This window comes from Carcharodon carcharias, chromosome 31 (genome assembly GCF_017639515.1).
Source record: "Carcharodon carcharias isolate sCarCar2 chromosome 31, sCarCar2.pri, whole genome shotgun sequence".
Taxonomy (NCBI): Eukaryota; Metazoa; Chordata; class Chondrichthyes; order Lamniformes; family Lamnidae; genus Carcharodon; species Carcharodon carcharias.
The window spans coordinates 19,045,751-19,070,312 of record NC_054497.1 but is presented as its reverse complement, the minus strand read 5'-3'; the positions used below and the strand labels follow the sequence as shown (position 1 = coordinate 19,070,312).

General features: G+C 42.2%; 1 protein-coding gene across 1 annotated transcript in view; it reads right to left on the bottom strand.

The window, feature by feature from the left end:
• LOC121271597 (glutamate receptor ionotropic, NMDA 2B-like) overlaps positions 1–24,562 on the bottom strand; it is a 668,674-nt gene that overhangs the window by 62,853 nt on the left and 581,259 nt on the right. Inside the window, exons 4-9 of the mRNA XM_041177632.1 lie at positions 20,019–20,133; positions 12,042–12,247; positions 7,497–7,665; positions 4,671–4,824; positions 3,146–3,271; positions 510–739 (exon numbers count right to left, since the gene is read on the bottom strand). Coding sequence (XP_041033566.1) covers positions 510–739; positions 3,146–3,271; positions 4,671–4,824; positions 7,497–7,665; positions 12,042–12,247; positions 20,019–20,133 — 1,000 coding nt within the window. The remainder of the gene's footprint in view (positions 1–509; positions 740–3,145; positions 3,272–4,670; positions 4,825–7,496; positions 7,666–12,041; positions 12,248–20,018; positions 20,134–24,562) is intronic.

The window sequence follows — 24,562 nt, the reverse complement described above, 5'->3', positions numbered from 1 at the left end:
TATCGAAGAACAGTTAAGTGTCAACCACATTACTGTGGCTCTGGATACACATGTAGGTCAGACCAGGTAAAGGTGGCAGATTTCCTTCCCTAAAGTGCATTAGTGAACCAGATGGGTTTTTATGACAACAGTAGCTTCAATTCCAGATTTCACTAATTGAATTTAAATTCCAACAGCTGCTATGATAGGATTTGAACCAGTGCCATCAAAGCATTAGCCCAGGTCTCAGAATTACTAGTCCAGTGGCATGACCAATAGACCACCATCTCGACACTGGAAATCAATTGCATAGAAGGTGATTGAATTGGACCAAGCCCATGCACCAAAATCACATTAAAAAATGAATGCCATATGATGATAATTATCATGTGCAAAATAATAATCAATTTATCAGGTAGAATTCTGAAGGAAGACTGGTTTTCCGATGTAGAATCAGCAATACCATATGAAATGTTCACTCAGCCATTCTAACACATATGGGTCATGGTTGGGGCTGGCTGGAACCTTACCTTCTTATCACTGAGGCCCGATACTTGGTCCACATATTCCTCTTGGATCATGAATGCCGCGAGGTTGGCTGTGTAACTGGCCAGGAAGATCACAGCGAAGAAGGCCCAGACTGACACCATAATCTTGCTCGTCGTTCCCTTCGGGTTCTGGACTGGCACCGAGTTATTGAAAACAAGGCCCCAGAGCAGCCAGATGGCTTTCCCAATGGTGAAAGAAGGCCCTCCCGGTTCTGCGCACAAGGAACAGGGAAAGTGAAATGATTTCAAGGCTGCGGTAAGAGCTTTTTATCTGCCTGAGCCTCACCCCACCCACCTGACGGTCTCACAAGGGTACAGGGTCATGAATGTTAGAAACTATTTTGGCTCCTCACCCAGAATCACATTGTTGATGTACAATTCAATCCAAGCCTGATCAGACCCTCATCCAACAGGTATTGCAGCAGTGGCCAGGAGTATGTGCCTGCATTAAGGGGAATCATCACTCATCTGCTAAGCTGAAACCAGATGGCAGGCCAGGGACTAGATTTTGACGAATGGCTGGCCAGTTAGGGTGCTCCAAGTACCTCAATGGCCCTGGGTTCATGAGGGGAAAGGTGCCTGGGAGTGTGTTACAGACTTAAATTTAACCAAGGGGCTGAGGGTGTTTATAAATAGAATAACAGATAACCAGGAGTGAACTGCATGAGAGGAGGCAGACACAAGTCAGTTACAGCCTAGAATATAACCCAGGGGTTTGGGTTGATTATATAAAGAATAGCAGATACCCAGGATTGAGTTGGGGCTGGAATGTAATCAAGGGGTTGGGTGGATTATATATAGAATAACAGAGAACTAGAAGTGTGTTACAGGCTGGAACAACAATGTCATAATCCCTGCAGAGACCCATAATGTTTACAAAAGAATTCGACCTTCCCGCTAATAGCTGAAAGGGATGACAAGATTTCATGTTTTAAAAATGTTACTGTAACAAATGACTAAAAAACACTATTGACTAAATCCTATTTTCTTTTTAAAGACAGCTTATACTTTAAACTGCAGAATGTTCCCCTTTTATATTTGTCACACATTGCATTCTCCATAGAATTACACTCCTTACAGCAAACAATACACAACTGCTCCTAGCTTCCAATGGGCTCCTGTATCCCCAACTGGCTGAGTTGTAACTTTGAATGGCCGTCTCCAAGCTCTTTCCTCAGTTTTTGGAAAGTTTCTTAAATCCACCACCAGCAGTAAAGTCTGTTCCAATGTTCCTTCTTTCCCCAACCACGCCAGGGGCCAAATCGCTCGGAATTCTAAGAAGGCCGCAGGATGTATCTCTTCGACTCAAGACTGTCTCCCCACTGCAGCCGGCTGGCCAAACAGCCTTTTCTCTCTGCTGACCATTTAGAACTGCTGTTTGTCTGTTACATTCATTGATTTGTCAGGAGACCTGGAACCTGATGTCAAAAATGGCTACCCCTGCCCTCTCCCCCATCGCAACCTGAAACACATTACGAACATGCAAACAAGGAGCAAGAGTAGGCCATTCAGCCCCTCGAGACTGCTCCGCCATTTAATAAGATCATGGCTGATCTAATAGTAACCCGAAATCTGCATCCCTCCTTGCATCCACATAGAAAAGCTGATTAGTTATCTTTGATCCCAACTCCCTTTCATTTTAGAGGTAAATGGGCAGTTTGCAGCACAACTATTTGCAACCTGCTACCTTCAACACCTTTCTGGGACTTAGGGAGACTCAGACTCAAGCTGCCATTGTCATCAAGTGTAAATACCTTACACCTTCTTCCAATTAAACAATCTAAGCCTTCCTTTGATCTCTAACAAGCAAACCACCCAGGCTTACTGTCAGGCAGACTTCAGAACAGGTCACATGACACCCTTCATTTACTCTAAATTTAAAGAAAAAGTCCAAAACATCTTATAAACCTCTCAACTGTAACAAGAGGTTCTCAAGAGTGAATTAAAGGCTGGAATGTAATTGGGGGTTTGGGTGGATTATATGTAGAATAACATGGTCAGAACGCCACCACCTGCAAGTTCCCCTCCAAGCCACTCACCATCCTGACTTGGAAATATATCGCCGTCCCTTCACTGTCGCTGGGTCAAAATCCTGGAACTCCCTCCCTAACAGCACTGGGTGTAACTACACCAAATGGACTGTAGCGGTTCAAGGCAGCAGCTCACCACCACCTTCTCAAGGGCAATTGGGGATGGGCAATAAATGCTGGCCCAGCCAGCGATGCCCACATCCCATCAGTGAATTAAAGAAAACATAAACTCAGGAGTGAGTTACAGACTAGGATGTAATCTAAGGGTTTAGGTGGTGCTATATAGAGAATAGCAGAAACTCAGGTGAGTTACAGGGTGGAATTTAATCAAAGGGTTTGGGTGGATTATGTATGGAATAATGGATCCACAAGAGTAATTACAGGTTGGAATTTGTGGAGTTCAATAGACAGATTTGGAGAGTAATAGGTTTCAACAGTCATAACCCTAGCTTCAGGTAAAATCTGTAAAAGTGAGGCAGCAAGTGCAATTGCTTATTGGCACTCTGCAATTGAATAAGGGTCAAGGTGCTTTATATATAGAATAAGAGGGTGGGTAAGAGATCGTTGGCACAAATTGCAGTAGTTTACCTCTTCCATCAGCCAGGCACCGGTTGTATCCCACAGGGCTGAAGTACTCAAAGACGAAAACTGCGACAGCCGAGACAATCAGGAGCATGACAAACATCATCACCCAGACATCTGCACTGAATGGCTCTGCGGCATCGAAAATCAAAGTGTCAGAGTCCATAAGCTCAACACTCGTACATTAACCCCTTACCCTCCAAAATGCTGCCAACACAGAAACTTCAACAGGGAGTGTCGTCGAGAAAATGAGCACCCAATCAGCACCGTTGTACACTTTTTACCATACAAACGTGGGTTGCACCTTAAGGGAGAGCATTGAGACTTTTTTCTGGGGTGAAGTGCAGTTAGGTCAAGGGGAGAGAAGTTCGAGCTTTTTCTTGAACTCATTCTCAGGGTACGGATGTCGCTAGCATGGCCAGCATTCGTTACAGATCTCATTATGGGAAGGGGCCCTTCAGTCAAACTCCCGTAATGGAATGGAGTCTTTCATCCAGACCCCCTTTGTGGAAAGGGACCCTTCAACCAAGCTCTCATTATAGAGTGGAGTCGTTCCACCAAAACCCTTTATAGAATGGGGTCCCATTGTGAAGCGAACACCTCCATCTCATTATTCTGATCTGCATTTGAAAGCCCGCCCCTAATATGGAAGGTGCCTTACCCAGCAAACATGATGCTCAGAATATGATTGGTGCTGGCCCTGATCTAGGTCTTGCTGGTCATTTTGGGAACAGGCAAGGAAACAGTATTTGGAGAGAGGCGGGCAAGGCAGAGGATAAGCATTCCTTTCTGTGACAGGCGGACAATCAGGCTACCAGGTCAACATTGTGACAACACCTTTTGAACAATAAATGATAAATGCTAAATATAAAGAGGGAAGGAAAGGGAGGAAGGATTGCATTTATATAGGGCTTTTCATGACCATCAGATGCCTCAAAGCGTTTACAGCCAGTTATACTTCTGAAGTGTAATCACTGTTGTAATGTAGGAAATTTGCCAGCTAATTTACAAGCTCCCACAAACAGCAATGTGATAATGACTAGATAATCTGTTTTTGCAATGTTGATTGAAGCATAAATGTTGGCAAGGACACTGTGGACTCTCCTGCTGTTCCTGAAAATGTCATGGGATCTTTCATCGCCGCCTGAGAGGGTAGATGGGGCCTTGTTTTAATATCTCATCCAAAAGACGGCACCTCCTACAGTGCAGTACCACTCCCTCAGTACTGCACTTGAGTGCCAGCCTTGATTTTTGTGCTGAAGTACTGAAGTGGGACTTAAACTCAGGACCACCTGACTCAGAAAGCATTACTTCCTCTGAAATGTTTATAGTTTCTGAGGATGATCAGGTAAAGACAAGACAGTTTTGAAGTGAAATCACTATGATTGATTAGTGTTAAAGAGAAATGCTCCATTAAACCAAGCCTCTAACTGAGTTAACTCTAACTCAAGTTATTATGGCCTTTAACCACTCAAACAAAATGGAGGATCATTGAACTTTAACCCACAGACTGAAGCCAATCATCAGTTACCCAGAAATGCAGAGGGTGACACAGTTCCATTGCTCCGTGACACCATTACACTGATCCCAGTCTCTATAAAAGGGACCGAGAAGTCCACCACCTCCGATCTTTCTTCATTAATAGTCAGTGAGCCCACAGCCATCTGTGCCTGTTTCCGTACCACCTGGCAACAGAAACAAGTACTTTTAGAAAGGTGAACATTAGTTATGTCACTACTACAACCTGCTATGTGTTCTTGTTGTCTTTTGGTTCCCTGATGTTGGTATTAATCACACTTTAAGCTGGGAAAGATCAGAATGCTTTATCTTCACCTTGCCATGCAGAAGGACTGGTTTGAACTGGTTCTGTTACACAGCCCCTCAGTCGCTTGTGCAGCCGTGAAATGTGGCTCCCTGGAACACTTAAGTTTAACGATTAGTTCCCAGATTATTAGTTCTTAGCTCTTTACAAGTATTAACAGATAATACAACAATATATTTCACAGAATCACAGAATTGTTACAGCACAGAACAATCCATTCCCAGTAAACTGTGAATTGGTATAACCCAATTAACATTAGAATAAATAATGTGGATAGATTGCACTAAGTTTGTATACTCCCTTGAGTGTAGAAGACTAAGGGGTGATTGAATTGAGCTCTTTGCATAGGGATTACATAGAATAAATGACACAGAAACAGGCCATTTGGCCCAACCGGTCCTTGCTGGTGTTTATGCTCCATTTGAGCCTCCTCCCATCTTTCCTCTTCTAAATCTGCCTCTCTAATCCCTTTCCCCTCTTAATCTTGTTTAACTTCCCCTTACATGCATCTCTACTATTTGCAAGTTGATTAAGGGAATTGATAGGGGTTTACGGAGAAAAGCTATTTCCTCAAATGGTGCATTAAGTTCAAATTAGAGCTAGGCAGTTCAGGTGTGATGTCAAGAAGCACTTACTCACACAAAGGGTACTGGAAATCTCTGGAACTCTCTCTCCCCAGAAAACTGATGTTGGGGGGGGGGGTCAATTCAAAATTTCAAAAACTGCCAACGGCCCCCACCATCTCGCCACTCCCCAGCACCACACCCTTCCCCGCCTCCATCCCTTTACCACCACTGCAGAGTTCTCAGGCAGCCGAATGAAATGGGGCACAGATTGAGCATCCAATAATGCTATGGAGGCGCAGTCATAAAGGGGGGGGGGGGGGGGGGGGGGGGCGGCTAGCCTCATTAATATATCACCACCAGGCTATGGGCAGCAAGACAATATTCCAAGGCACTGCGTTGACTTACAGCTGCTGCGCTAATGGGTGACCTGACAACTCATTACGCGTGAAACGCGTTGGGATGTTTCTAAGAGATGTGATATATCACTATATAAACACAGTTTTTCTTTTCTATCCAGTCTTAAAATGTGTCATTAAATAATGTGTCCAGGATTGCCATAGTCCATATCGCACAAGTGAGTTATTGCATATCATATGAAAGCACAGCATTAAAAACAAGCCATGTGGCCCAACTGATGCCAGTGTTTAATCCTCCTCCAACTTTAATCACTTCTTCCCACCCTGCCTCGTGTCTCTTCGTGCCCTCCTCCTCCGTGTATGCATTCAGCCCCCTCGAATAGACATCGATGCTAAATGCTTCAATCACTGCGTGTAGCAGCATGTTCCCCATTCTCACCAATCCCTGAAGAAATGCCTTCTAAATTCTTTGTTTGAACCATATAGTTAACATCCCTTTGTGAACCCATCCAAAAGTGGTCTAAAAGGAACAGAAAACAGGGTGGGCAGTGAAAACAGGTGCCAACTTACTACTGTTCATTTTGAATTGGGAGCTAACTACATTGTCAGGTATTGTCTGGATCAGACAGGGATGGCAGGTAGTCTTTGCTGAAGAACATTAGGCAAATACTTGGATTTTCACAGCAGCATTCAAGGTTATTTTCCCCTGTGCCAACTTAAAAATTGCCAAACTTATTAAATTCAATTTCAGAATCTGCCATGGTAGGATTTGAACTCATGATCTCTGGGTTAGCCAACCCTTCCTCTTAGACATGGTACCCAAACATTGCACAATTTACTAGATAGCTCTTTAACGAATGTTGATTTGCTTCCATCTCTATTTCACTCTACCATCACAACTATTATTAATGTTTTTTAAAGATTTTTTTTAACTTAATCAGGTAATTTATAAATTTTATTTTTAACAAAAAGCATGTCTGCATTAGTTGGATTTTGCATTCCAAAGCAACAACTTTTATCAGCATTTTTTTTGTGATGCCGCCCCACAATTAGTCCGATTTAACATCATACCAAAGTGGGGTTTGCATTTGCATCCATTAGGTTAGTGCCCTAGTGCCATAATAGCTACACTTCTGAACCAACATGAACTCACAGAGCTTCTAGTGGGCTTTTGATTTACTCTGACACAAAAATGGGGGCAATAGTAGCATAGTGGTAATGTCACTAAGCTTGTAATTATGAAACCTGGTCTCTGTAGGCATGGGTTCAAATCCTACCATGGTAGCTGATAGAGCTTAAATTCAATCAATAAATCTGGAATATAATGACAGTCTCAGTAATGGTGACCATTTATTGTTGTAAAAACCCATCTGGTTCATTAATGCCTTTTAGGGAAGGAAATCTGCCATCCTTATTTGGTCTACATGTGATACCAGCCCTCTAGCAATGTGGTTGACTCTTAAAATGTCCTCTGAAATAGCCTAGCAAACCACTCAAGTCAAGAGTAATTAGTGATGGGAAACAACAAATACTGGCCTTGCCAGTGATGCCCACATCCCATGAAAGTAAAAAGAGAGGCTTTATTTTGTAACAATTAAAGAGGATTGACTTACTTCTCCAACCAGGCCATTCCATGTCCCATTGATTTTCTTCCCATGTTTTCCATTTGTCACCAGATATAAATCATATGTAAACTTGACATACTTTGCAATTTTCTTCAAAATGTCAATGCAAAATCCTTTACAGCACCGCTTGATATAGATTCCTCCTTCAGTCTCGTTGCTGAGGGCAATAAACAAACAGAACAAATGGTTTCTTTTTTTTCATGAAGATCTGTTGAAGATTCTTCCAGAGATGATTGCCTTCTCCTTACACTGTCTTCATAATTCATAGATTCAGAATCTCCTCTCCACTGAACCATTTCCATGCTCTCCACTATTGTAGCTTTTATACCGTTGCTTCCACTCTTATATCTCCATTTCTTAAGTATTTCCTGCACCCTCCCCCCCCCCCCACGTCCCACCCCAACCACCCTATTCATAGACCCTATTCATCCAACAAAAAGAAATCCCATACCACAACAACATAGCCAACAGGTAATTTATTTGTCCATTCTAGCCACCTTCCCTCAGATATTAAGGGTGTGGTCTGTGGCAATCAGATGCTAGATCCAAACAAACCCACTTAATAATCAGAAAAAAGACTGCTCGGCATTTGATCTACTTAAGTGTTAGAAATGATTGACATCTTGTTTATCTAGGCATTGGGGAAGATTCTGTTTGCTCCACAAATAAACCGTCTCCACTTCAAGACACAGACAAATACCTGGATATCTGTTGAAAGATCTTTGGTTCATTGCTTTGCACTGTCTAATTCAGTGAAGGTAGCTGACAAGGGACTCGATGGAGTCATTCGCACAGAAAAAAATCATCAGAAATTCAGTTCAGAAAACATTGTCAGGTAAGATTCAGGTCCTTTTATTGTTTTGGAACAGTTTATGTACTGAGTAAATCAAATATTGTGAGGGAATTTCCTTGGAACTGCTCTTGTTTCAACAGCTGAACTTCCCCTCAAGTGCGTAGGAGCGTGTAATTGGGACTTTCACTGCATTCATAGTGAAATTAGAATGGTGTATTGGAAACAACACTGACAAAATTCCTGTCTATTGCATGGATAGTCTTTTTTTTGCTCTATGCTTTGCTTCTGTGTAATTACCTCACCTTTTCAATAAATTTAACTATTAGTTTTAGCCTGAACAATGTTACGATTGTGTGCCATTTACCATCTTGCAGAGTGGGCATTAAATCAGCATGATCAAGCTAGTGAGGCATCATGGTGTGGTAGCTGAGCAATTGCTAGTCCTCTGGCATGTTCTCCCAGCCACATCATCCAGAGCACAAAAGACAAAAAGTCAGCCCAAAGTGCAGACAGAGTGCAAATTAAAACAGTGAGCATAAGACAAGGTCCCTCATTTTAGACTATAGCTATTCTCACTAAATGTAGCAAGTAGAGGGAAGTATAGCTTAAAGTTATCTAGCAAAATGGGGGAGAGTAATGCAGTGATAAAATTGCTGTTTTCAGGGCTCTAATGAGGCTTACAGGGTTTTATTAATAGTTTTATTACTGGACTAGCAATTCAGCAAGATGATCTCAGAAACATGAGTTCAAATCTTACCATAGTAACTGGGAAATTTAAATTTGGATAATAAATAAAACTGCATTTGAAAAGTTATGATGACCATGTATCTACCGGACTGCAGTAAAGAGCCATCTGATGTCCTTCAGAGAAGGAAATCTGCTATCCTTAACTGGTCTGGCCTTTATATGTCTCCAGACCCACACAAATGTGGGTGATTTTTAACTGCCCTTCAAAATGGCCTAGGAAGTCACTTAGCTAAGGTCAATAAATTTTGGCCTTTCTGTTTTCACTTACATTCCTTGAATGAATAAAAGAAAATGCAGACCATGATAAATATTGTCACCGTGTGCAATAAGTGAGAACCAGGGTCCTGGTCTTCCAGTGACCAAGGAGGCACGTTAAAAACAAATTTGGAGAAACAGTTTGACCACATTCAACTTAAGCTAGGGAGAGATGGTAGCAAAGTGGTAATGTCACTAGGCTAATATTCCAGATAATGCTCTGGGGATATGGGTTCAAATCCCTTTACAGCAACTTTTGAATTTAGTTAATAAATCTGGACTGGGAAGCTAGTCTCAGTAATGGTGACCATGACAACCATCATTAATTGTTCTGGTTCATTCATATCCTTTAGGGAAGGGCATCTGCAGTCCTTACCTGGTCTGGCCTGCATGTGACTCCAGACCCAAAGCAATGTGATTGACCCTTAACTGTTCTCTGAAATGGCCCTAGCAAGACACTCAGTTCAAGGGCAATTAGGGATGGGCAACAAATGCTGACCTTGCCAGTGATGCCCACATCCCAAATAGGAAAAATCTGCTTGTCGGGAACTGGCAAGATTCATTCATTCAAATGCAAATTAGATCTCTTTCAGGAAATAACATTTTACAATTTGAGTAATTTGAGACATGTGGTGAGTGCAGCTTGCCTGGGAAGGTAAACAAGTTAGGGCCTATGGTGTCAAGCCCTCTACGAATAGGGTTTTTCTCGTCTCATGTCTGAGTTTGTTTTGGACAAATTAATAGAGATTATCATTTGGTAGCACAGAACTTGAGTGTTGCTGAAAAAAAGAGATTTTTTTGTTGAATCTTTTCGTGTTGTACTCATCAGGACAAGTCGCAAGAAAATACCAATGACAGGGGAAACAACATATTTATACTGTATGAGAAGAAAGTACTGATCAGTTGGCAAGTGGACAGTGATTGGTAGAGGTGTGGCTATGGAGAATGTTCCAGTTGATGGATGGATAGTTAACTGCCAAGCATTGTTTGAAATTTAAACCAGGCAGCTTGACTCTGATTGGTCAAGACGTTGCCCTGGGGAATGAAACAGTGAATGGCTGTCACTTATTGGCTGTCAGACTAAACAAAATAGGTGACAGCCATTCACTGGTTTATTCCCCAGGGCAATGTCTTGACCAATCAGAGTCAAGCTGCCTAGTTTAAATTTCAAACAATGCTCGGCAGTTAACTGTCAGTCACCATGAACTGGTGCATCCTCCATGGCAACGCCTCCATCAATAACAGTCCACTTGCCAACCAATCAGCACTCCCTTCTCATTCAGTATAAATATGTTGCTTTCCCCGACATTGGTATTTTCTTGCAAATTTTCCTGATGAGTGCAAGACAAAAAGCTTCGACAAAAATAGTCTCTTTTTTCAGCAATAATAGGGATTAGTTGCTATGATTAGTCAACAACTCCATTATCATTGTATCGCACGACTACCAGGAAGGTAGAAGGCAAACTAGGTGGAAAGTACTCTTTTTTTCTACATTTCTGTGGCATTTCTGTTGGGTGAAGCAGTCTCTCAGTTGGACTGGTTTTAACTGGCTGTAGCTGTTAAGGATTCCTGGGGGCAGGAGCCTCTCCAATCTGTCTGCATTTCATGGGTGTGATGCAACTAGCTGCAGGATTAATAGATCTGACAAAAAAAATTAGGACAAGCAGAGGCACAAGGCTCTCATTTGCGCAAATAATCTTCATTGGCTGCAGGGTGATAAGGGATTCTTGTAGACACATCATGGAACAGCTAATGAGAAATTTAATTGCATTACAATTTCTTGATTTAATCTGGATTATGTAAATGCTTCTGTTCTATGATGATACCATCATATAAGAACATAAGGAATTAAAATAAAAAAAGGAACTGGTTATTCATCCCTTCAAGTAGTGTTTCCAGCTGTGATTAAATGTATTCCTGGAGGTTTCATCATGTGACTTGCCCCCACGTTCCAGCCATTCATTGGCCGACATATCCATCCTTGTGACTTCACTGCCTTCCTACGCCAATTGGAAAGCAAAAAGACTCATTACCCAATTGGATGATGCTCGACTGTCAGCCAAACAGCCTTTCTCTCCCAATTTCAATGTTTTTATATCTGGTAAAGAGAAACGTTCAAAGAAAATCACAAGTAGGAAAACAATCTTTTTTAATGCCCCGATGATTTTCTTCTCCAGGGTTCCACACAGCAGTGTCCTAGAGATTGATCTTCAATTCCTGGAGACTCCAGGCCAATCCTGGAGGGTAGCAACCCTACCTTCAAGCCTGCTCCACCTTCAAAAAGATCGTGGCTGATCTTCTGTCTCAGATCTACCTTCCTGCATTATCCCCATATCTTTTAGTGCCCAAAAATCTATCGATCAATGCCTCGTAGATACTCTACGACAGAGCATCCACAGAGCTCTGGAGTAGAGAATTCCAAAGGTTCACAACCCTTTAAGTGAGGAAATTTCAACATATACTTTATGTAGGACCAATTGGGAGGTATTTTTTTAAAAAATATGTAAATAGGCTTTCCCTCTCAAGGCAGAATCTGGGGCCCTTACAACCAAAGGGATAGAAATTTGCCTTGGGCACCAGTGTAAAATGGTCACTCATATCCTGCTTGCCCAATGCTCAGCACGGCCTCATCCTGCACTATTGCTTGAGATGGATCTTCACCCGGCTGTTTTCTTGGCTGCGGCACAATGCGAGGCATCATCCAAAAGGCAAAGAGGGACAAGGTGGCCCAAACTTACATGGCTTTGACCTGTTTCCTGCAGGGCACCGTGTTCCTCATGCACGTTCCACTCAGGGAGTCGACGTCCTCCACAATGACAAAGGGCGCCTCCTCCAGTGTGACGATGCTCAAGTGGTCGTCTTCTTCCTCCGACTCTGAGAACAAGTAGTATCGGGGCCAGACGTGGTACTTCATTGTCAGCCTCTTCGCCTCCCACTTCCCGACCTGTGGGGAAATCACATCAGAATTAATCAGCCGATCACGGTGAGGGTGGCAGAAGTTGTTTATCTGCCTTACACACAATGGAAAGCACGGGCTTCTTGTCCGACCAGGTTCACAGGTTCCCCCCCTATAGCACTAATCTGCAAGAGCGTCTGGGGCAAATTGATCCCGATCAGGTGCTCCCTGGGGTCAGTGGTTGGGGTGTTGAGGTCTGAACCATTTAGATTTGTGGATAACCAAATAATTGATGGCCTCAGGCCCATGACTGTTTAAAAAGGGAGGAAGGGTTGACCAAGTAATTGCAGGCCAATCGACCTCACCTCAGTGGTGGGAAAACTATTGGAAAAAATTCTGAGGGGCATGAGAAATCGTCACTTGGAAAGGCCAAGCTTGCATCCGCTGGAGTTTAGAAGAGTAAGAGGCGACTTGATTGAAATATGTAAGATCCTGACGGGACTTGACAGGTGGATGTGGAGAGGGTGTTTCCTCTTGTGGGAGGATCTAGAACTAGGGGGTCACTGTTTAAAAATATGGGGTCACGCAGAGATGAGATGAAATTTCTTTCTTCCTGAAAAGGCAGTGGAAGCAGAGTCTTTGGATATTTTTAAGGCAATGGTGGATACATTATTGGTAAGCAAGGGGGTGATAGGTTATTGGGGTTAGGTGGGATGCAGATTTGAGGTTGCTTTCAGATCAGCCATGATCTTATTAGGTGACGGGGCAGGTTCAAGGACCCGAATGGCCCCCTCCTGCTCCTTGTTTGTATGTGTGTATGTTAATAGATTAATCAAAGACAGTCAGCATGGATTTGTTTAGGAAGGATGTGTCTAACTTAATTGAAATTTTTGAGGAGATAACAAGGAGGGTCGATGAGGTAGCATGTTTGATGCAATCTATATACATTTTAAGAAGGTTTTTGACAAGATTCCACATGGCAGGCTGGTCAGAAAAGGGAAAGAAGTAAGTTGGATCCAACATTGGCTCAGAGGTAGGAAGCAAAGGGTAATGGTAGATTGGTGAGCCATTGTTCTGCACACAATAAAATCCCATTAAAAGTGTCACTTAATCCACTTTGTTTGCACTGGATGAGGGATCAATGGCAGAAATCCTGCCCCCAACCCCCCTTGAATGTTGCTGTGAAATCTTTTACTTACACATGAGCAGGTAAACAGAGCCTTGGATAAACAAATCATCCGAAGGACTTCACACCTGATTTAGAGGGGCTTGGGGAGTTAAATTATGAGGACAGTGTGCATAGACTTGGCTTACAGTTTTTTGAGTTTATAAGACTGAGGAGTGATCTGCTCGAGCTGGACCAGAAAGTCTAACCTTTCTGTCATCTCTCCACAGATGAGTTGCTTGAGGAAGCTATCATTCAGAACACATTAAACATACACAGCTATTTCAAAGTCCCATGCAAGCTTTTTGTTCATCTTCACTGATCTGAGTCAGTTAGTTATTGACTAATGAGCTGTCAAACGCACCCATTTAGATGAACATTTAACGGATTGGCATTTGGGAAATTGAAAAGGTTCTCGTTAATTTGCCCTGCATCTGCATTGTGTGTGGAAAGTGTGAAAGGAATCATTTCAGTGAGCAGTACCTTATTTATTAAACACTTCAAGCTGCAGCCCACAGTAAAGTATTGTCTCCATTTTGGAAAAGCTCTCCAAAATAACCATTTTATTGGAACAATTGTCCTGGATGCATTTAATTGCTGTGAAATTTATTGCATCTATCTACTGTATGAATTGTCAATCAGTCTAGCAGCCGTGGCTATCGTGTAGTGTGTGGGTTATTGATTCAGCAACAACAGCTTTCATTTATATTGCACTTTTTAACCTAGTAAAAAAATTCCAAAGCACTTCACAGCATTATTACCAAACAAAGTTTGACACCGAGCCACATAAGGTGACATTAGGATGGGTGACCAAAAGCTTGGTCAAAGAAGGTAGGTTTTAAGGACAGTCTTATAGGAGGAGAGAGAGAGAGGCAGAGAGGTATCAGGGATAGAAGTTCACAGCTTAGGGCTGAGGCAGCTGAAAGCATTGCAGCCAATGGTGGAGCAATTCAAATCGGGCCTTTGATTCCACTGGAACATAGGAGCACAAGTAGGCAATTTAGCCCTCGAGCCTTCAATAAGATCATGGCTTATCTGGTGTCTCAACTGCATTCCGCCGTCTGCCCCCCTAACCCTTAACTCCCTTGTCAATCAAAAAATCTGCCTAACTCTGCCTTGAATAAATACAATGACCCAGCCTCCGAAGCTTTCTGGGGAAGAGAATTCCACAGATTAACCATCCTCTTGAGAGAAAAAAAAATTCTCATCATCTCTATTTTAAATATTAGACTTCTTATTCTTAAACTGTTTCCCCTGGTTCTAGTCTCCCCCACAAGTTGAAATGTCTTCCTGGTATCTACACTATCAAATCCCCTCAGGATTTTGTATGTTTCAATAAGGTCACCTCTCATTCTTCTAAACTCCAATGGGTACAGGGCCAACCTGTTTAATCTTTCTTCACAAAATAAGCCACTCATGCCAGGAACGAGTGACATGAGCCTTCTCTGAACTTTTTCTAATGCGATTATATCAGTTTTCAAATAAGGAGACAAAAACTGTACCCAATGTTCCAGATGTGGTCTCACCAAGGCCCTGCACAGCTGCAGTAAAACTTCCCTACTTTTATATTCCCTTCCCCTTGTGATAAATGATAACATTCCATTTGCCTCCCTAATCACTTGCTGTACCTGGACACTAACTTTTTGAGATTAATATACCAGGACACCCAGATCCCCCTGTACCACCGGCTTCTGCAATCTCTCTCCATTAAGTAGTATACTGCTTTTCAATTCTTCCTGCCAAAGTGGACAAGTTCACATTCTCCCACATGATACTCCATCTGCCCAATTTTTGCCCACTCACTTAACCTGTCTATGTCCCTTTTGCAGGCTCTCTACCTCCTCTTGGCAATGTATTTCCTACCTATTTTGGTGTCGTCGGCAAAGTTAGCCACCATACATTCAATCCCGTCATCCAAATCATTGCCATAGATTGTAAATAGTTGAGGCCCTGGCAGTGATCTCCGTGACACTCCACATGTTACAGCCTGCCAACCTGTAAAAGACTCGTTTATCCCTACTCTCTGCTTCCTGTTAGCTAACCAATCTTCTATCCATGCTAATATGTTACCCCCACACCGTGTAATCTTATCTTGTGTAAGTAACCTTTGATGTGACATCTTACCAAATGCCTTCTGGAAATCCAGGTACATCACATCTAAAGGTTCCCATTTATCCACCTTGCTTGTCACTTCCTCAAAAAACTCTAATAAATTAGTTCAATATGATTTCCCTTTCACAAAGCCATGTTGGCTGTCGGATCAAAGTATGATTTTCTAAGTATCCTGATATAACCTCCTTAACAATAGATTCTAGCAATTTGGCTATGACAGGCTAACTGGCCTGCAGTTTCTGCTTTGTGTCTCCCTCCTTTCTTGAATAAAGGTATTATACTAGCTGTTTTCCAACTTGCTGGGACCCTTCCAGAAGCGAAGGAATTTTGGAAGCTTATAACCAATGCCTCTACTATCTCTGCAGCCATTTATTTTAAGGCCCAAGAATGTAGGCCATCTGGTCCTGGGGGCTTGTCAGTCTTCAGGTTGAATAGTTTTCCCAGTGCCTTTTCCCTGATGATGGTGATTGTTTTAAGTTCCTCCCTCTTGTTCATCCCTTGATTTTTCAAGTATATTTGGAAAGTTTCCCTCATCTTCTGCTGCGAAGCTGGACAGTATGCCTCTGCCAGTTCCTTGTTTTCCATTATCGGTGCTCTAGACTCAATCTCTGGAGGACCATCAATAGCTTTAGTTACTCTTTTCCTATTTATATACTTGGAGAAGTCCTTATTGTCTGCTTTTATATTATTAGTTAGCTTTCTCTTATACTCTTATTTCTCCCTCTTTCTTTTTTTCAGTTGTTCTTTGCTGGTTCATAAAATTTGACCAATTTTCTGACCTACCACTAACCTTTGCAGATTTGTACAGTGTTCCTTTCAAATTGATACGATCCTTAACTTCCTTATTCAGCCATGGATGATGAACCTTTCTCAATCAGCTTTTCTTTCTCACTGGGATAAAACTTTGCTGAGAGTTATTTATCTCCTTAAATTCTGCTCCTGCATCTCTACTGTCCTACCTTTTAACCTAGTTTCCCAGTTCACTTTGGCTAGATCTGCTTTCATATCTTTATAATTACCTTTATTCAGATTTAAAACACTAGTCTTAAATTTGCACTTCTCCCCTTCAAACTGAGCGTGAAACTTTATCATGTTATGATCACAGTTACCTAGAGACTCCTTGACTATGAGGTTATTGATTAATCCTGTTAAATTACTCGTTGCCAGGCCCAGAATAGCCTGGCTGGCTCTAGAACTTACTGCTCTAAGAAACTATCCACAATACACTCTATGGACTCATGTTCCAGGCTATCTTTGCTAATCTGATTCACCCAATCTACACATAGATTCAAGTCAAGTCACCCAAGATTATTGTGGTACCTTTCTTAGGTGCCCCATTTATTTCTTCCTGTGTACCCTGTCCTACTGTCCTATTGTTATGGGGCCTATAAACTACCCTCTCTTACCTTTACTATTTCTTATCTCTACCCAAACTGATTCTACATTTTGCACTTTCGAGCCAAGGTCATCTCACTACTGCCCTAATGACATCTCTAATTAACAGAGCTACCCCGCCACCTTTTCCTAGCTTCCTAGCTTTTTGAAATGTCAAATACCCTTCAATATTTAAATCCAGCCTTGGCCATCCTGCAACCATGTCTCTGTAATGGCCCCATGTCTCCATGATCCTACATCTTCCATGAGGAGCCATGCTCAACCTGATAGTGGCTTGGAAAAGCAAGAAGACTGAAAGCTAGCCCAGGCACACTCCTTTCAATTGTGGCTTCTTGACTGAAGTGGCCGATCGCAGATCACCTCTGAAGTACTGAAATAAGCGATCCTCATCCTGTATAAGCTTAGGCACAGATGCCTCGCAGAAGAAGAATGATTACAAGAACTTTGCAATGGTGTGTCATAAGAGTTAGAATTATTATTGTGGAGAAGGCAGTTGCTGGTGGGCATGATTCAAGAATAATATCTATTTTGTTCAGATTGTAGACATGATACTTTGACAGTTTCAATACACAGTAATATAGTACAATTGCTCATTGGTGCACGAACACATTTTCAATGGTCAAAGTCTCCAGGCACTGTCAAACTAAGTGCTGGATTCCTGCAGAGTATACCTGGTGATAATTTTTCTCACCTTGCATAGATCAGGGATGTGGCTTGGGAAAATGTGAGTTCATATCTGTCACTCACTCACTCCTCAACTTTGGGAAGCAATTGGTGAATAGAGGCCTACTAGAGGATAAGCAATTGGAGCCAATCTACCTCTCAGCATTTGGCTTCAAAGTGCAGCCAGGGAATAGGTCACTTGCCTACCCAGTCAACCAAGAGCATGTGTAAGGCAGGGGGCAACCAGCGAAAAAGAGAGGCAACATTATAAATGTAGGAGACAGCAATAATAAAAATTTGTCTTTAATTAGCGCCTTCACTATTGAAAAATATCCCAAGGCACTTAACAGAGGTGTAATTAAAAATGCGGCGGCATAGATACAAAATTGGCTGAGTGACATGAAGCAGAGAGCAATGATTAAAGGTTGTTTTTTGGTCTGGAGAGTGTGGCTTCCTCAGGGTTAGTATTAGGGTTACTGCTTTTCTTAATCTATATTAATGACCTAGACTTAGGTGTCCAGGGCATAATTTCAAAATTTGAAGATGACACAAAACTTAGAAGTATTATGAGCAGGACAGTGATAAACTTCAAGAGGACATAGACAGACTGGTGGAATGAGCAGGCACATGGCAGATGAAATTTAACGCAGAGAAATGTGAAATAGTAATATTTAGCAGGAAGAACGGCAATATAAGCTAAAGGAAACAATTTTAAGGGGGGTTCAAGAACTGGATGATCTGGGGGCATATGTGCACAAAGTGCTGAAGGTGGCAGGGTGGGTTGAGAAAGCGGTTAAAGGCACATGGGATCCTGAGCTTTATAAATAGAGGCAGAGAGTACAAAAGCAAGGACGATATGGTGGGGGTAGATGGGAATGTGGAATTCAAAACACAAACATATTAGCCATGATCTTCGTGAATGGCGGAGCAGACTTGAGGGACCAAATAGCCTACTTCTGCTCCTATTTCGTATGTTCGTATAATACCATAAGACACTGGTTTAACCTCAACTGGCATATTGTGTCCAATTCTGGGTACTAAACTTTGGGAAGATATGAAGGCATTGGAGAGGGTGCAGATAAGATTCATTAGAATGGCTCTGGGTATGAGAGACTTCAGTTACATGAATAGATTGACAAAGCTGAGACTGTTTTCCTTAGAGAAGAGAAGGTTGAGAGGAGATTTGATAGAGGTGTTAAAATCATGAGGGATCTGGATGGATTGGATAGTTAGAAACTGCTTCCACTAGCAGAAGCGTTGAAAATCAGAGGGCCCCATTTTAAGATTATTGCCAAAGAACCAGGGACAACATAAGGAAACTTTTTTTCTTAAACACTGCATGTGGTTAGGATCTGGAACGCACTGCCTGAGAGAGTGATGGAGGCAGATTCATTGTGGCTTTCAGAAGGATACTGGACGATCATCTGAAGAGAAAAGATGTGCGGCGCTACAGGGAAAAAGCGTGGAAGTGAGACTAGCTGAGTTACTCTCGCAGAGGGCCAGCACAGCCATGATGGGTCAAATGTCCTCCCTTCTGTGCTCTAACCATTCAGTGATACTATGTTCCTCTGGTAAGCAGATGCCAAACAAAAAGCATATATGAGGTTGGATGACTAAAAACTCGACTTGAAAGGAGATGGAGGTAGAAAGATACATGAATTTTGGGAGATGTTGAGGAGGATAAGGAGGGATAATGCACCAGTCACAAAGAATACCATTTATGGCTTTGTTTAGGGCTATCCCTGAGCTCTTCATAATTGCTGTTAGTGCTAAGTTGGTGGGGCATAGAGCAGATTGGACACAAGAAGTGTTACTTGGATCCACGCTGGTTGGTGAAGTTAAAGCAAAGTTAAAGCTTTCCTTGCTGGAGAGAGTTTATTGATTAAGTTCACAGTCAACACTATCCCCATTTAGCTCTTTTGAGTCAACCAAATAAACTAAACTAACAAAATGAGGGACAAAATAAACGCAGCCCCTAAATTAGGGAAACTGCAAAAACAAAGTTTAAAGGAATCTTACAATCTTAAACAAAGTGGGTCGATAAAACACTGCAATCCCCGTGGTGCCCACTGAGCATGGAAGGTATCCCCATTTAGCTCATTTGGGTCAACCAAATGAACTAAATTAACAAAATCAGGGACAAAGTAAAAGCAGCCCCTAAATTAGGGAAACTGCAAAAATAAAGGCAAAATTTAAAGGAAACTTACTAACATTAAACCAAAATGTGACTAAGAGGGTCAATAAAACACCCCAGTTCTGTACAAATACCCATCACCTGTTTAGTGACATAATTGCCATTAAACCTTATCAATGTAATTAACAAGACATTGACAAGAAGCTGTGGGCAATTTCTGCTGGATTACTATTTTTATTGGATCATGGTTCTAATTAGTCTGACACAAATCATTTACAAATGCATGCACACCCCTCTATATTTTCCTAAAACATTGAATATTCTTTGCAAAGAAGCTCAGAAATCCCTACCTTCTCCCAGACTCGCTCTTTGTTCAGCAAGATTATAACTAATTTGGGATGCATCTGGTACCCATCTTCACTAAAGGAGAGATTTCGCCCCTCGAAGCTTACATTCATCAGGTATCTGTAAGAAACAGAAGAAAGCCTCAAGGTTAATGTCTCCAATGCAGAGTTGCCCATGTTTATTTCCGTCATCAATGGATGCTTAAAAAGCACTACAACTAGATGCTCTAAAGAAACCGTTATTCAATGTAGGAACCTGTGGGTTGTTTTTTCTTATGGGTTCAAGCCTGCAGTTGGCATTCACTGCCTTATTGTGTGATGCTATTTTCAGGATATGCAGGTGGTGACTGTATTCAGTAATCTCCCATCCTGCATGTTCAAAGATGCATGGTTGAATTTGTATCAGTTACTATATCACCTGCCTCTGAGGCCTGGGTGGCACAATGGGTTGCATGCTGGCCTGCCCCACACACCATAACATGTGTATGTACTTACATCGCGCCGATATTGTGGAAAAACTGCCCCCAGGCGTTTTGCAGCTGAGTAATCAGGACACCGAACAAAGGAAGGAGATATTAGGAGCAGTGACAAAAAGCTTGGTCAAAGGAGAGGGTTGTAAGGAAAGTCCTAAAAGGAGGAGGAGGAGGTGGCAAGGGTTTACGGAGAGAATTACAGCGTTATGTTATACTTGCCTAACTGGAAAATTAGCAAATGCTGGCAGTCTGAAAGAAGCTGAAAGGCTCAGAAACAGTGTGACTCAGGCCCCACTTTCTGGTGGCTAAGCTAAATTGCACATTGACCCATGCTGGAGCATCGTAACCCCACAATATAATCCATTTTCTTTGGCAGGGTCTAGGGGTTGCAGCTTTTGTAATGACATTTGAAAATAAAAACATACTCTGAGATTGCAGCAGGACACACGCTTGCAGTAACCGAAGCTGCACTTATTCCCCAACCTTCCATCGTTTGACCTGCAGGGAAAGCCTAAAGTACACAGAATTATCCCCAGGTAGAATAAAAATGATGGCGATTTTGTATATGAGCATCAAGAGAGTGTGAGTCCTGAAGTCCATTATATGCCAGGTAGAAAGAACCAAGTCAACATGTTTACAGTGGCTCTATACCATCTGTGCCCACATCACAAGTCTGATGTCTCAAACCATTCCTACTTGTTTAGCTGAAGGACCAGAAACTTGGAAGTAGATTTCCTGAGGTTAATAGGCTATGCAAGTACTGCCACCCTATTTGAAGTACTTAAGCTCTAACAAGTGGCAGGTTCACTGGGATTACATTATAGTGTTGGAATATACAAAAAACAATCGAAGAGTATCAATCAGCATGCTTCCAGACAGAGTTACTAAATAAGCGCTATTTCTTGATATCCCTACACAGACATGACCAGACCTCAGCATTTTATGGGTAAGGCAATCAAGCAAATCCCTCCCCTTTAAAGAATTAGGTCATTCCAATCTAGAAGATGTGATAAAGGTTACCGACCAACTTACTTCCTGTGCTGAAATGTTCGACTTCCATGGGATACAAGTTAAGATTGAGCAAGTTTGAAAAGGAAAACCAAACAGAACTTCTCTGCCCAACAGGTTACATTTACAGAGAAAAGGCTTGCATTTAGAATAGAGCTTTTCACAGCCTCTGGGTGATCAGAAGTGTGGTAAAAATGTTGGAAATGCATCAGTCAATTTGCGCACAGCAAGATCCCTCAAACAGCAACATTATAATGACCAGTTAATCTGTCTTAATGATGTTGGTTGAGGGACAAATATTGGTCAGGACAGAGGGAGGCTGCTCTTATTCCAAATAGTGCAATTGGATCTTTAATGCCCACCTGAGAAAGCAGGTGCCTCATTCAAATAATGCCACCTCTAACGCAGCAGCACTCCTTCAGCTCTGCACTGGGAGAGTCAGCCTAGACTTTGCGCTCCAATTTCCAGTTGGGTTAGAACCCACAACCTTCTGACTCAGACTAGAGGGCTACCAGCTGAGCCACGGCTGACATCGGTGCGCTCCATAGCGCATTTGACATCGAAAAGCATTTCCAAAGCTCAAAGTTACCAATTAAGCAGGCACGGAAGTTCAATGAAACAGTTATTGCCAGTGGGAAACTCCTCGGGAATCCTTCCACTCCACCGATGGAATGAGATGGGTTTGGGCGGATGCCCGCCCCCCCCGCCCCGCCGCCGGACTTAATGCTCAATGGAGGAGTGAACTCATACGTCTGACCTGAACCCAACCCATTCTCCCGAGGTGAGTTAGGTTCAAATTACAACAATATATTCTGTTCTTATTTTTAGGTAAAACGATTTGATTCAGTTGTTCATTACCCCTTATATTAAAAATTTGTGTGTGCTTCTTAGCTACAAATCTTTACTCACTGTTGTCCCACATCAACTTTTCCCTATATTAATTTTAGTCCAACTTCTCCCAATTGTCTGCTATGACCTACGTGGACTACCTATGGTAGACCCAGAGAAATGGTGCAATTAGATTCATTTACAATGAAAAAGTACCTGTCCTGTACTGCCTTCAGCATTATAGACCAGCTCTCTTCTACTGCATTCAGCATTACAGCATAAAAATGCATATCTCTCGCCTGTATTGTTTTGTTGTTTACAGTATTACAGATCACCTCTGCATTCAACATTGAAGTCCACCAGTCCTATACAGTATTGAATAGTATGTGTCATTACCTCCATAATGCAAAACAGGATTACAAGCCAGCTCTCCTGCAATGTATTTAGCATTACAGTCCCGCATGATATTGAACCCCCTGTCACATTACTGTAACATAGCCCGCATCACTGTAAATAATCATAGTGAGAACAACCACTGTGAACATCCACAGCTGCATAGGGCACCCCCTACTGCACCCTTGTGACATTCCTCACTCCAGGCGAGACTTGTCTAAGCGAGGTCAGCAATTCAATACCATTCAGTGCTAAAGCTGGGTCAGATTATTGATGGAGACATGAGGTTCACAAGAAGTTGATGCCCAAACTCAGTTTACAAAGGAAACTGATTTGCAATAGAATAGGGTCGCAGAGTCAATTCATATGGGTGGACATGATCCAACGCAGAGTTATGGGGGCACACTGGCCAAAATTATGTACTTCTGTCTGCTTACTGAGCCTAAGATGAACATAATATGTACGACCATTTGGGCATGAGGTCCTCTACTTTGTGCCGATGGCATGACTACACCATATTGGCATACCCATCACTCCTTAGCAGCAATAAAATGTATGGTCTGCTTTTCAAGCTTTAATCTGGCTACTTCCATTGTCATGATAGGATCTGAATTCATCTCCATTGGGTTGATAGTTGAGCAAGATAAGTATATTCTCAATCAGAATCCTCAGTTTGATGTGCTTTTAGAGAGAGGTAGGGTTGAAGTTGAAAATTAGGTAAGGTACTGGACTGAGGTTACCCGGCATTGAGGGACAGAGGTGTAGGTTAGATTGTGAAGGGATGAGGTTGGTAGGAGGGATTGAGATTATTGGGAATGAGGTAGGGAGGAGGGGTTGAGGTTATTGGGAATGAGGTAGGGAGGAGGGGTTGAGATTTCTGGGTATTGGGTAAGGTTATGGAGTTGAACTTATGGGAATGAGGTAGGGAGGAGGGGTTGAGTTTTCTGGGTATGAGGCAAGGTTATGGAGTTGAACTTATGGGAATAAGGTAGGGAGGAGGGGTTGAGGTTGCTGGGGATGAGGTAGGGAAGAGGGGTTGACATTATTGGGGATGGGGTTGGGAGGAGCGGTTGAAGATATATTGAAACGAGACAGCAAAGTGGGGCTGATTCATCAGATGGGATGCTAACAGGGCCAAATCAATTGGTTTTGATCCTAAAACATCTGCAACTGTAATTTGATTTTTCAATCTTTTTCTGATCTGTGAATCACAAGTGAAGAACTCAGAGGCTTGAATTTCACAAAGAGCCAGTTTTTCACTCTCACTTTCCTCTCTCCAGACAAAGAAAATATGGTTAGCAATAAAATACTATGACATATATATATTCTAATTACACCATTTTATTCCCTGGCATCAAAGACTCTGCATTGCTGACTCATACCACACATATCATGGTGACATGTTCTAGTTGGCCAAATATTTGCCTGTGTGGTTGATCTATGCAGAAAATGTTATTCCCTTGGGAATTCTGTGCTGACAGAGATTTATATCACCACTAGAAGCAAATAATTACTTAAAAGGCAGACTTTACTGAACCTCCAAAACATCAGCCCTAGAAAAATAAGGCTCATTAGCTTCAACTAATCTATTAACTTCAGGCAAAAAAGTTGTGTTATGATTTTCTGCACTGAAATAATATCTCCTGGACACAAAGTCAGACGGAGGTCAAGATTTACAAATTTACTTCCCGAGGTACTGTTGCCAATTTTATCCATAGTGTTATTTTGGCAGAGAAGGTTTAAGCTGATGCCCAAGTTAAAATAGCAGACGATGAGGAGTGTGTCAAATATTCCTGCATTAACGTCAGGAAGTGCAGGAAATTTGGTCTCAAGAGTTACAACAGCATC